A 13,996-nucleotide genomic window follows, 5' to 3' on the forward strand; every position below is an offset into this window, starting at 1 on the left:
GTGGTGCTGCAGCAGCAGCAACACGAGCATCAAAATTCAAGTGTCGGCTCTGTCTATGATGTTAACAGTCAGATCGTAATGGCGACTGCTGGAACAGCAGACATGGGATCAGCAGCCCCGACAGGTATCTAGCTATCAAATCTCATTCCTTTCTCGTCTCAAAACTAGCGTAAAAAGCGATATCTACAGTGTTTTAAAGCATTGAAAGTGATGCAACGCTGGAGCTCTGGCTGTAATTGAGCCTTCGTTAGCCGTTAGCTAATTAGCATCGAGATTTTCCACCAAAGAAATGAACCAATCTGTGGTTCGCTTATTTAGCTGGCTCTTTAATAAATCCTGGTCTTCTCGTGTTAAAACACAAGAAGATTTTGTGTGCAGGCCACTCTTAAATATGAGGAACAATCTATTGATTTTATAGCGTGCTATAAAGTAATTCCCGACACCACGTTGACCAAACTGTTTTGTTATCAAACCGGCTGTCTTGTTGACGCTTTATGGTGTTTACACGCAAACGAAGCAGGTGAAGGCGAGTTGAGATTTTATAAATAAAGATCGCCGTTGCTTGGTAAATGAATGGGACGTGTGTAATACTGCTGGTGTTAACCCCCCCCCTCAAGCATCTATGGGAAGTTAACGGTAACTGCTCTCACTCACGTCTTCCTCGCCTGTTACATCCCGTTTCCTCTTCCTCTGAACGTTTTGTGATGTACATGGATAAAAAAAAAAATCCGCTTTCACTTACCTAAGGGCTTCATTAAACACCTCCCAACTGTTACTGTACAGTTTAGGTGGTGTATTGTCTTTTTCTGCGTTCCTTTGTCACGCTTATCTAAGTCAATAAAGCAGCCTTAATTTATTTAAGCACCTTTGTTTAGGATCACCGATATCAGACCTATGCACTGCACATGAACTGGTTCCACTTGCTTCACAGATATAGATTGATCATGTGCTTTCAGAGACTTCTTTTCCCCCAAGATAAAGCACGCAATGGGGAAGATGCATCTCTCTAATCCAGTTAGTTGTGCATCACTCATTAGCTTCCCTGTATATGTTTGAGTTGCTCTGCTCCTGGTAACCACCCAGTCTGAATCAGTGAATAAAAATAGTTGCTTTTTAAAGCACTCCTGTGGCTCCCAGATGGCTGAAATCCAGGGACAGCACAAGCACAAGATGTAGCATTCACGCTCACAGACACTTCAGTGACAGTAACTCACTGTGGTTTCCCTAATGGCTTTTATCAGCGTCGTTTCCAAATCAGGTCAAGAAACAGTATATTTGTGGATTCTTCAGAAATGACCTTAAAGAGTGTGTCCATGGGTCATGGTATTGCCGTGCATGCTGTGGGCTGTGCGTAAACAAGGCTGGCAGGGACTTGTTTGGTACACAGAGAGGAACAGATGGTTTGCCTATTGTAGTGAGGCCTGCCGCTGATGAGCTAAAGTCATTGTTAGGGAACTGACTTAGTCTAATTACTATCCATAGTCTGCTGCACAATATATGCCATTAACTGGTTGTATATTGACCTTAATAAATACAGATGGTAGTAATAATAACAATCATAGCTGAAACCGGGCCATCTGGGGTTACTACACATGCAAGTACGCATGATCCAAATTTAGTAACAGTCTGTGTTATCTACCTTAAACAAAATTGTCCATTTCTAAGTTATTTTTGGTAAACAATATTCTATTTTACATGTTGAGCACATTTAATCATGTTTGTTTTGTAAACGGTCCTGATGGTTTTCCTTTTACAATAAAAGAAAAGTAGCAGTTGCTTAACTGACTTAATTATTTAGGCCATGCTTCCTTTACTTCTGTGCACACCTACTTTAAATGAGTTCAGTGTGGCGCATGTACTTGGTTAAGCCAGTTAGCCTGACCTTGTCCTGCTCCGCAGATATCAGGACTCAGTTCTGGAGGAGAGCGTTGCAGCGAGGTATTCGCATGGGTGTGCTGTGTTTGTGACTGTGAGCAGCAACTGCATGAGTAGTGATGATATAGTGTGTTGTTTTACATAATGAGAGGGAATGTGGGCAGAGCGATGCTCATTGTTTCCCAGCAGATTGCAGTGTGTCCCTGCTAACTCAGGAGAGATGCATGGCATTCAGTGAGTCTGTGTAATTATACATAGTCCTGCATTTCTTAGGTTGAAAATGTTCATTTTCTGTGCATTGCCAGGTTTAGATTTGATGGGGGCAGAAAGACAATTTTTCAGACTCACTTGTTACTACAGGTGTAAAAACTTTGTAGCCTTCAGTCTTTTTTTGTGTGTATATTGACCTATGGTACTGCAGTGGAGGAGATGTTGCCATTGGTTACAGGCTAGAGGTGATTGCAGAGTGGGCGATGTAGTAAGTGTATACACCAAGTTTATATAAGGACAGGACACAGGAACTCATTCGCTGTATTTATTTTGTTGCACTTGAGTGCCTTTCTTACCAAACATCTGTATGCTGGGATTTAATGACTTATCTTTGTTTAGCAATTAAGCAAAGGTCTTGGCTTGGTGTTTGCATTATTATTTTACAGGCACACAAACAGAAGCTGTTGTGTTTGAGGTTTCATGCAGGCATGAAAACCCTCCAGTGTTCCTTCATATCTCCATGCGGCATTAGCTTGTCACATGGTGAAATAAACATTGAATTACACAGAATTGAACAGAATATCAGTCTCATAGATCTCTAGTCGGATAACAGAGTTTACTAAATGGCCTAATTTAAAGGGGACCTGTTACCTCATTTCCTGCTTCATATTTCATTCTTGGGCTACAAGAGTAGCTTTGCGTGATTCACTGTTCAAAAAAAATCCCTATTTATCTTATACCAGGCCTTTGTGCTGCCCCTCAGTCCATCACCGTTCAAAACAAAGCATTTAAAGAGTTGTTAGGTTGCCTTTAGGAAACATCTGAGCATTCGTGAGCATGCTGGAGTGGATTTCAGTTATAAAATCAAAGTTAGTCTGAGGCTTAAAGTAGGCTGGGACAGCAACAGCTAGAAATTGCACCATTTTTTGAAAGGAGGTGGTGATGTTGACACACATCCTGGGGGAACAGATGAATGTGGAGCAGCTAGCTCATGGGAGAAGTAGTTCCAGTTCACATACTGGGTGCAGCCGGTAGTAACTGTGGCCACATTTAGGTTTGGGTTCATCATCGGTCTTATAGTCATCCGTCAGTGCTGGAAATAGCCTAATTAACCAGCACAGGGATTCATAAACAGTCCCTAACAAATTCGTCATTGGTCAAAGCCTTTCCAACTCAAACTCTTCAAATTTATTTCAAGCCTTGACTTTGAGTACTGACTGCATGGGTTGGGTTTCAGAGTCTCAACAAAGGAACTATACAGAGTGCTTACTCTGTATATGTAGGATTTTCCTTGCAGGTTTTCGAGCACTTATCTTCCTCTCAATTTAACTTTTTCTGTTTTCTTTTTAGGGACCAGCAGCATTCGAAAAATGGCCCCCGCCGAGGTAACTATGGCAGATACTGTAAATGTAACTACTCTCAGCTCTAAGGGGAAAAGGAGAGCAGAGCAGGCTTATAGGGCTGAACTTTTTTTCATCCAGACATTGGCAGTTTGAGGCATCGGTCACTAAAAGTTTATTATGGAAGTGAGAGAGTGGCTCTTGTAACGCAGGAGAGCCACATTGTTGTTCCTCAAAGCTCTACATAGATTAATATTTAAAAGTTTTCTTACTTTGAAATATGAATAGTTACTCATAATAATACTGTAGGTTCAGAAACAATTATGACATTTTTGTAGCTCCAATATCAATAAAAGGAGGAAGTGCAGAGGTAGTTTTTTGGTCAGGAATAGTAACATCAGGCTGATTGCTGTTTGATTAGTTTCCTGTCTTACAATTTGACCTTCCTCTGCAAGTTCAGTTACTTGTGAGCCCAGTTGATCGCTTGGTTAAGGCTGTCATCCATCTGGCCTAAAGCTTGCATACTACAACAGCTAGCTCATTGTTTTCTGCGTTTACCAGCACAAACACACATCAAACTGTGTTTGATTTTCCTTTGACAGCTTTCTGCCTCTCTCCTCAGATGCCCGGCTCTTCAGGCATGAGTATGAAGAAGACCATTGGACACCGGGGCGTTGAGACTACCACAGGAGAAACTACTTACAAAAAAGTAAGGGCAGGGGTCGGGGTCAGTGACAACAGTGATTTGTTGACACCCGCAGCACTGAGCCGGAGTGATCCAAGGTGTTTACAGTTCAGTGGGTTGGCCTGCATGTTTTGGTGTCTGTATTCTAAAATTAGTTTGGAAGTTCCTCTTGCTGGAAACCCAAGAATAGTGAGTGAAACAGCAGAAGTCACAGGGGTAAAATGCTGTTTGTTCCAGTGCTTACTCTCTTTTCCTCGCTGACCTCCCTAGACTACGTCATCTGCCCTAAAGGGAGCAATCCAATTGGGCATCGCTCACACAGTTGGCAGCTTAAGTCAAAAGGCGGAGAGGGATGTTCTCATGCAGGACTTTGTAGTTGTTGAAAGCATCTTCTTCCCGAGGTTTGTGATACGAGTTGTTTGAATGCATGAGGTGAACTGTTATTTTTCCATTTTGCATAGTTTAATGGTTTATCTGTTTCTTGCTCTTTCCAGCGAAGGCAGTAACCTGACCCCTGCTCATCACTACAGTGACTTTCGCTTTAAGACCTATGCTCCTATCGCCTTTCGTTACTTCAGGGAACTGTTTGGCATTCGGCCAGATGACTACCTGGTCAGTATTAACCCCAAGGCTTATTCTGCCATGTTCACCACAGCTGTGTGTGAATCTCTACATGCTGCATATATATTTAGTGGTTTAAGCAAACATGATCCCCTTTTGGAGAAATAATGAACAATAGCTGAAGGTTTTCTCCTTTTTTCTTTTCTTTTTTTTTTTCCTCAAAAATGATGATGCTTTTGTCTGCATCATCACCACATTTGCTGACACAGTGGGCATGGAGCTGCGCCATCTCAGACAGAATGATAAGCTGTGGTCCAAGTGCTTTTTGGCTCCGTTTTATTTTCCTCCTGACTCTTTCTCTGCTGTCTGTTTTTACAGTCAGCACTAGAAATACTGATAATCATGTCTCTGTAGTTTAAATCGATCAATTGTGCAATCAGGAGCCAGTGACCCATATATCTTACTTCAGAAACACAAAATCTGTTTTGTTTTTTTGGATTTTATATTAATGCGGGTTCATCTGTCTCTTTCTGGAAGTATTCTCTGTGTAATGAGCCGCTGATCGAGCTGTCGAACCCCGGAGCCAGCGGTTCCCTCTTCTACGTCTCCAGTGATGATGAGTTTATCATCAAGACTGTCCAACACAAAGAGGCAGAGTTTCTCCAGAAACTGCTGCCTGGATACTTCATGGTGAGTGTGGATAGAGTGGGAGGTGGGAGTTTGTTTAGAATGAGTGACTATTACTGCAACAATTCTCAAGTAAGGGGAGGTTTTTCTTCTAATTTCAGTGTCTAATTTTTTTTTGTCTATTCCCTCTCCCTTTCAGAATATAAACCAAAACAAGCGCACCCTGCTGCCTAAGTTTTATGGACTGTATTGCGTTCAGGCAGGCGGTAAGAATATCCGTATTGTTGTGATGAACAATCTCCTGCCCAGAATCATCCCCATGCACCTCAAGTATGACCTGAAAGGCTCCACCTATAAGAGACGGGCTTCCCCTAAGGAGAGAGAGAAGGCCGTCCCCACTCACAAAGACCTGGACTTCATCCAGGACATGCCTGATGGCCTGCTGCTGGAAGCAGAAAACTACAATGCTCTGTGCAAGACTATACAGAGGGACTGCCTGGTGAGTTACAGAGATGTGGCGGGTTTGTATAGATTGTTTATTGAAGTACTGAGCACTAAAGTGTATGGAGAATGGCTTGGCAAGCTCAAATAGTACACCACCACTTTATATTGTTGTTATCCTCTTGCATAAAAGATACAAAAAAAATGAAATTTCTCTACATACAGCATAAATGTGAAGAAATATCAAAGACTTTTTAGATTCATTTAGTTATTTTAGGCTATTTTTCCATATAATGAAAAGTCCTTACATTGTAAATGGCCTGCAGATGGCTTGACAGATTGTACAACACATGTAATGTCGACATGTAGCGCACTGGCACTTCATTAAACTTTACATTTTACAGAGACTACTATAATTTCCAATTTCTCCAAAGTCGATTAGTGGTTGTTGATAGTTGGCATTGGTTGTTGTTTGCTGTCATGCTCCAGGGTCATCAACAGATGTGTGTAGTGTCGGAAAGATGACTCAAGCTTGCATGACACTGCAAACTAATACCTTATTTACTTTGAGGGATGGTATCTTTTGAAATGATGGGGGTAGACTGGTGCCAATCTGCACAGACTGCCAGAATGTTCTGTATCATTTTTCCTTTTAATCAGCAGCTGCACATGCTTTATTGATTCGATCCATTTCCATTACCTCATTGTTCCAGGGTTTTCAGCCACCAGAGGTTCTGGCTTTCCACCAAAGAAAAATCATTAGGACTGTCATTTGTATTTTTGTTTGTTTGTTTGTTTTTTGCTTTTTTGATTTGGGTGTGTTATTTAGTTAAGTTTAAAATAGATTTTCTGATCAGATGACTTTTTTGTTGTGTCATGTAAAGCAGATTATTTGAGTTATATCTTTTCACCTAATGACTGTGACTAACATCTAAATATTTGAATGCAGTTTGAAAGTAAATCACAAAACCCAACTCAAGACTTTTAAGGATTCCAAAATAATTTTTAAATATTTTTTTTATGTAAGAAATTACCTCTTGTGGTCCATACTTTGGAAATAACTGTATTAGAGGGTTACCTAGGCAACTGCCGCCTTGAAAAATCTCACTTTGATCCCTGTGTAGATGGGATGTATTTCAACTTTGGGCTCAAACTTTGTTTCCAGGATCAAGATTAAATCAGAATCAGTGGTCACATTACAAATATTTTTGTTCTTAACTGTTGCTGGATTGAACACTTAGACCTGTTTTGTCATATTTTAAAACCTTGCTGCTGTAGCGTAAGGAAACAGCAGCAGGGTTTTTAAATGAGCGTAATATATATGACAGCATGTCACATTTATTATTGTACACTCGTATCATGTTTTATTGTAGTGTTGCCAAAGTCTTTGGCGCCTGTTGTGAAACAGTGTGTCTTTGCATTGATTTACAGTTGGTTGTTCCAGTCGTTGCCAGACGATTCTCATTGCACTTGTTTCTTTGTTGCAGCTCCTGCAGAGTTTCAAGATCATGGATTACAGTCTGTTGATGGGCATCCACAACATGGACCAGGCCAGCAGAGAAAAGGAGCGTAGTGGAGGCAGTTTGGTCGACAATACGGGGTCTGAAGGAGCAGTGACCCCGGATCAGCGCCGACCACAAGCCCAGAAAAGTCTGTATTGCACCGCCATGGAGTCCATCCAGGGGGAGGCTCGAGGGAAGGGAGCTTTGGATTCAGAAGATCAGTGAGTGTGACCATCAGCACACCTGTATCAGCCTGTATTTGCTTGCTGGGGAAATTGTAGCTGTGAAATAATGGTGAATGAAGCAGTTGTTCTTTCTGTGACCTTGCAGCATGGGTGGTATTCCTGCTCGCAATAGCAAAGGAGAGAGGTTGCTGATCTACATCGGCATCATCGATATTCTCCAATCTTACAGGTATGTGTGTCAGAGCAGCAAAATCCACTCTTTATATATGCATTTATGCTAATTCATAAGCAAGATTCACGCCACTTATGTAAGTTGCACTAAATAGTTTCATTATGTGATATTATTTAGGTTTATTAAGAAGTTGGAGCACTCCTGGAAGGCGCTGGTCCATGATGGGGTAAGTCGTACACTATACATCACAATATGTATTAATAGACTTTGATTGTAATTGTAGCTTGCATATTAACTGATTAGCTTGGACTACAAAGAATTATGACTGCTTTTTTTCACTTTTAAGAGTTGGTGAATTAAAACAGAAATGTTGCTTTATAAGGTCTGTCAGGTTTTAATGATCCTTTTCCTGGTACTTAGGACACAGTTTCAGTTCACAGACCTGGCTTCTATGCAGAGCGCTTCCAACAATTCATGTGCAACACAGTGTTCAAGAAAATTCCACGTACGTCTGTCTTTGTAATTTTACTGCATTGAGAGCAGAGGTGTGAAAAGTCCCGATGATTGCACTGATCATTTCCTGTTGTCCTCTTCAGTTAAACCATCACCATCCAAGAAAAGCCGCGGTGGAGGTCAGGCAGGGCTAAGGAGGGCGCCCACTCTTGGAGCACCCACACCGCTCTCCCACGCGACAGGACAGTCATCTGTGGATTCCAGACTAGTTTACCACTCCCATTTTAAAAGCACAGAGTCCGAGGCGGACAGCGGTAAGAGCCAAGAAGATGAGGTCACATTAAGTAGATCTGTGGTTAAGTGGAGTGGTCACTGATGTGGGAACAAGTTCAGGCCCCAAACTTTTGTCAAGCATTAAAAATGAAATTGGTGGGGGAAAAATTGAGATAAAGTTCAGCAGATAGCATCAGCAAACTACACATTGTAGTGACACTCAGTGACATTTGAAACACTAAAATGATGTTTCAAATGTCACTGAAATGTTTGGCGCTTTGTGTCATCTGATGTCACGCACACACACGTGCAAAGTCAGACCTGTTACGGTAGTTGTAGTTAATGTGAGCAGTGAGTGTCCATATGTCTGTGCAGAATGTGATTTGTTAACTCTGACTGAGCCAATGTACAGTCACAGAGTCCTGCAGAAGCACACAGCTGTCGTGTGCTTACTTTCTACCTACTTTTCACCTGATTACAACTTCCCATCATAGAAGGCAAGAGAAAGGCAGTGCGCAGCATCAGCCTTGGAAAGACTAGTCAACTAGTTGCGCTCATCCCCATACTGTATCTGCAGCAGCTCCTTGCATTCCCCACAGGCTTAATTTTGTTCTAAACTGCACTCAGCTTTGGATAAGCTTGTTAAACTCTCTGTAATTGCCATATTAATATCTTTTTTTTTTCCTCAGGTGTGCAGTCAGGAAGGCCGGATCTGGTTCCTCGGACTCCTCCGCTGGTAGACAACCCTGCAGACTGCGAGGCCAATCTGTCCACCTCATCACAAGGCAGCACAGGAGTTGTCTCCACCTCTCCTCCCCTGCGGTAAAACCTCTCATCTTCCTTCTCGTGCTCACGCTGTGTTTTTTCATCTCTTCTGGTCTGACTCTGACTTTCCTCTGCAGCTCTGTAGGCGTGGAAGTGCACAAATCGGCAAACACTGACTGTGACCAGGCTGTTTCCCACAGGTACAGAGTACAGCCAATGATAAGTCTGTTTAAAAAAAACAAAATCAATAAATATGGGTTGTTTTTTTTTAACTCCTTATGTTAGTCATTGTGTCTCATTGATTGCTTTTTCCGCTTTGCAGTTTGGGAGTAGAAGGGGCTGCAGATAATTCAGGCAACCTGTCTGGAAATGAAGATGTAGTTTCTCTGTCGGACATCGTCCCTGAGACCAACATCTGTTTCGTAAGTGTGTTCATTCGCTAGTGTTTATGCATGGTGTCAGAAATACAAAACAATCTTAATTACATTTTTTCTTTGCAGTAAAAACACTCCCAGCAATGAGAGACTTCTGGAAACGGCGAGGTGGGTAGAAGAAAGGCAAAATGAACTGGAGTCAGTCATCCACCGCAGACCCTCCATCGCTCCTCTGCTGTTTTGTGACCTCTGCAGTTTATACAGTAGCCACCGAATAAAACAGCATGGTTTGTGACCGTGAGGAAAGCAGTGATTTGGACCATGTTGTGCGGTAGGCTCCAGACTTCCCCAGCCATCAGCACTGTCACTGTGTGTACATATTTGTCCACACCTATCCAAAACTGTCCGATACACACTCAGAAAAAGGCGTTCGGCCCTGAATTGAAGATTTCCCTTCATGTCCGTCTGCAGCGATGATATAATAAACAATATAATGAGTTGTATATTGTATTGAAAGAGAAATAACAAAAAAAGAGGTCATCTTCACTATCACCAGTTGATCATGGAAGGCAGTCAAATTATCCCTTGAAGAGCCAGTCATCCTGCCCACTATCCACAGCATGAGGAGATGTGGGTAGGAGTGGGCAGGGACAGTTCAGCAGGAACACACACACAAAAGCACATGAAGGGCATAGCCTACATAGGAGGAATGAATGTTACTGTGCGTTCGTGCACAGTCTAGGTGGGTTCACATTTCCGTGACTCCCACTCCGGCGTACCTGTTATTGCACATCCATCTCCCCTCAGCACTCTAAGCTATCCATGGCTCTCTCACCGCCATCGATAGAAATCCGTCAAATCAACACCTGCTGCTGTCGACTCTGTAGTCGTGTTTGCGTTTTTCTTTACCGATTGTACAGTATTCATTTAAAACAGCAGAGGGATGGGGTTTTAACCTGACCTATATGGTCATTTTTTTCTTATAAGTTATTTTTCTGGAAGCCTCAGTGGTGCCACATAGATCTTCCCACTGCTGAATGTACATTGTAGTGTTTTTCCGCATAAAAAAACGTGTCTTATTTAGGGATGGGTATCGATAAGATTTTCACGATTCAGATTCCATTTTCGATTCTGTTTAACGATTCGATTCTTTATCGATTCTCTTATCAATTCTTTTTTTTAAAAAGGAGAACACTAAGGTTGATTAGCTTAGAACTTTGTTTCTTCTTTTTGAATAAGATAGAAATTTAGGAGTAACATGGCTTTACAAACCCAACAGTGAGATCTTAAGAGATCCACAGCCTACGGCTCTTCAATGGGGTGTCACAAGGTCCCCGGGAAAAAAAATTGTAAATGTAAAATAATAAAATAAATATTCTTCTGTAGCAATAACAAAGTTTAACATAAATTATTCTGTAGCAATTACACAAGAATATCCAGTAATGTCCCTGCCTACAATTAAACACATTCACTAACCGAAAATCGGGGCATCTGCTGTGGCAAATGAGTGCAAACCTTTTACCACAAACTTAGTCACTGCTCGGTGACATTCGTCTATCCTGGCCTGAAAGGAGACGCTACCGGTAGACTGCAGCGAGAACTGCCAGCATCTGAGCCAGACTCTGTCTGTCTCTCTCATCATGGTCACCTAAATGCACAGTAATGGCAGGTTTTGTAATAAGGCAGATCGCACTAACATAATATGCACTGTTAGTTGATTATTTACCTGCCGCATTAACGGGAGAGGACGTGCAAACGTTACCGCTGCTGCTGGGTTGAGATTCACGAGTCCGGAGCGGAATTAAAAACACGACATTCATTTAAGGTCATCGCGTGTTTTGTGAGCAAATGCTTTTGCATATTCGTAGTGTTTCCTCCCTTAAATGAAATATCTACTTTTCAAGTATTGCAAGTTGCCCTGTTGTCATCCGTTCTCGTAAAGTATAACCAAACTTTTGAGCGTTTGAGCCGCCATGTTTCCTGCCAGGTAAATGACGCTCCGTAACGTGGTGACGTCATTCGGGGCGACTGGAATTGATAAGGGAATCGTTTGCAAAAATGGCAAACAATTCCAAGGAATTGAAACAGTGGGAACCGGTTCTCAACAAGAACCGGTTTTCGATACCCATCCCTAGTCTTGTTACCATGGCAGATCACATTTATACTAACCTGAACATCTCCCCTCTCTGTTTATGGCCGTATGTGCTGAAGTATAAGTGTAACAGCATTGCTAACCAGTAGATGCTGTTGAATTTTTAATTTAAAGTTGCCGTGCATCATGTCTGTGCCTTTCCGTGTTTGTCCCCTTCCCTTACATGCGATGAAAACTGACACTTTTTACAGGTGAGTGCACTGGTTACACAGAAACCTGCCTTATCACTACAGCTGAAGTCCTCAAACTGCCATTTATACGTCTCGACCAACCAGTGAGTCAGTTTTCAGACTTTCAGTTTTAAAATCTATTACAATCTCCCTTTTTTTGATTACATCAGGTATTCGGTCACTGCGGTTTTTCATCTCAGCCAATCACATCGCTCCCTGTCACAGCATACATTGAAGGATATACCGGCCTCCTCATTTCTGCTGGTTACAGAAATGACACTCGCTCACATCCACTCAGACCAATATTATTAACGATAAGTAATTTTTGTATCGTGTTTTTATGAAGTCTTGCTCAGCTTCAATGTGGCTGTGTTTATTCTACCTAAGTGATTTTTTTTTTCTAACCCCAAGAGATATTTCTGATAGAGAAATCACTACAAAGTGACTGAAGGAAAACTTGAGACATCTCATTTAAAGAATCGTTATTTATGTTTGTTGAGCACATGTGGTCTATGCAGCAGAGAGGCTTGGGAAGAAATATGAGCTGTGACTAGAGAAAGAAGGAAAATTACTCATGTTCATCAATGCACAGCTGACGATTTAAGTCTTTTTGTATTATAAGCAAGTCACCAAAGAGAAGAGCAGAGTAGACTGAAGATTTAGTGCAGTTAACGTGAGGCTGAGGGCGAGGGCTTTAGATTACTGCATGGACTGATGGTTTCTGTATGGTAATAACACTGGGCTGACCTGTGTTTAAGGATTTATTATTAAACTGGATGTATTTTGTTTTTCCTGACGTTGAAAGTTTTATCTGACGTAAAATCCAGAGCCTGATAACATTTCTTTGTCAATTATTTCTTCATTTCAAGATTTATCTCCACATTCCTGTGAAATTCATTCATTTGTGGTAGCGTTTAGAACCTTTTAGTTGTACTTGAAATGAAATAGTTCTGGTAGTTTGCTGAAATGTAAACTAATCACAGTTATAATACAAAAATGAAATGCCACAGCCAACAGAGTAAACACTCTGACAGTGTCTTCAGATCAGAACGAGTCCGGGTTTGATTTTGCGAGAGCTGCATTTTGATGTTTTTATGTGATGAATTGGTTGCACTGGTTAATTGCTGGCTGCACACCAGTTTTGCTGGAGTAATGTACTACACCGTGACAAAAGGAAAAACCTCCTTTGGTGCTTCTAAGGCAGTACACTCAGTAGTAGACACTACAATGAATTTGAAGTAATGCAATATGAACCACAATCTGCCACTTTTCAGCTCTAAGAAGCATATTTATTGATACGACTGATTGCTGTAGGTTGAAGTGATGTGTTATGTACCTTTTTAGATGATTGTAAGTAAAGTGTATACTGACAGAAGGATGTCTGAAACTTTATAGCATGTGTTGCCTATAAAGGGAGACTGTTTGACAATTTCACTTTTTATATTACATGTTTGGATTGTGATACGATAGATATATTCTCTCCATGATGATTTTCTCCATGCTTTTTTCTACATGAATGTGTTATACGGCTCTTGAGCCACCGTTGCTGGTTGTCCTATATGCTTCGATTACTATATTTTTACTGTGTACAAAATGTGTATATGTACATATGAGTCACGGAAATGCCTTCTCATGCGATATGTGCTGCCTGTCCCTCCGGCCATGTTTCAGTTATGTGGTGGTGGTGGTGGTGATGTTTTCATGTCTGATTTTAAATGAATAAACACATTTTGTAAGTCTTCATTTTGGTTGGTTGTTGTTGTTTTTAAATCTGAGCATCGCAGTGAATGCTGCAGTTACTAAAATTGATTTCTTGTTTTGCACCCTATTATATCACTTCCTGCATGAAAATATGCACTTTGGTTTCATACTGAGCTGGAAAGGATTAACTTTACTTTTTCCACTTTTTGCCATGTTACAGTTTATCCCAAAATGGTTTGTGAAGGAAAGATTTAATCTGTTTTTGGGAATTCATATGACTGAAAGTCTTACTGGTGTCACACTGCCCACTGGTGGGGTGTGAGATGCTCCTTGAGTGGATCCTGATGGTAGGTGAATCTCATTAAAATTAGCTTGCCATCCATCCTCAGGTGAAATAATCTGCTGTCAGAGCTCCAGGTGATGCTTACAGAGTAACGAGTGTTTGGAGGTAATGACAGCAACAGGAACTGGCTTTATCTTTCCAGTTTAAGCCAGTCGACATCATCCAGG

At 41.4% G+C, this 13,996-nt stretch overlaps 1 protein-coding gene across 2 annotated transcripts; it reads left to right on the plus strand.

Moving 5' to 3' along the window:
• pip5k1ab (phosphatidylinositol-4-phosphate 5-kinase, type I, alpha, b) lies at positions 1-13,528 on the plus strand. Of its 2 annotated transcripts, XM_004541316.4 has the most exons (17): positions 17-124; positions 1,900-1,938; positions 3,436-3,470; positions 4,048-4,134; positions 4,381-4,511; positions 4,605-4,722; positions 5,209-5,361; positions 5,498-5,797; positions 7,227-7,462; positions 7,572-7,655; positions 7,776-7,824; positions 8,019-8,103; positions 8,195-8,365; positions 9,014-9,146; positions 9,227-9,289; positions 9,412-9,511; positions 9,590-13,528. In XM_004541316.4, exons 1-17 carry the CDS (start codon positions 79-81, stop codon positions 9,590-9,592), a joined length of 1,833 nt encoding a protein of 610 aa, XP_004541373.4. In that variant the 5' UTR covers positions 17-78; the 3' UTR covers positions 9,593-13,528. The 2 variants fall into 2 exon arrangements, with proteins under 2 accessions (XP_004541374.4, XP_004541373.4); XM_004541317.4 differs by lacking the exon at positions 1,900-1,938 and having other exon boundaries at positions 1-124.
• Positions 13,529-13,996: the final 468 nt, after the last annotated feature.

This window comes from Maylandia zebra, linkage group LG11 (assembly GCF_041146795.1).
Source record: "Maylandia zebra isolate NMK-2024a linkage group LG11, Mzebra_GT3a, whole genome shotgun sequence".
NCBI lineage: Eukaryota > Metazoa > Chordata > Actinopteri > Cichliformes > Cichlidae > Maylandia > Maylandia zebra.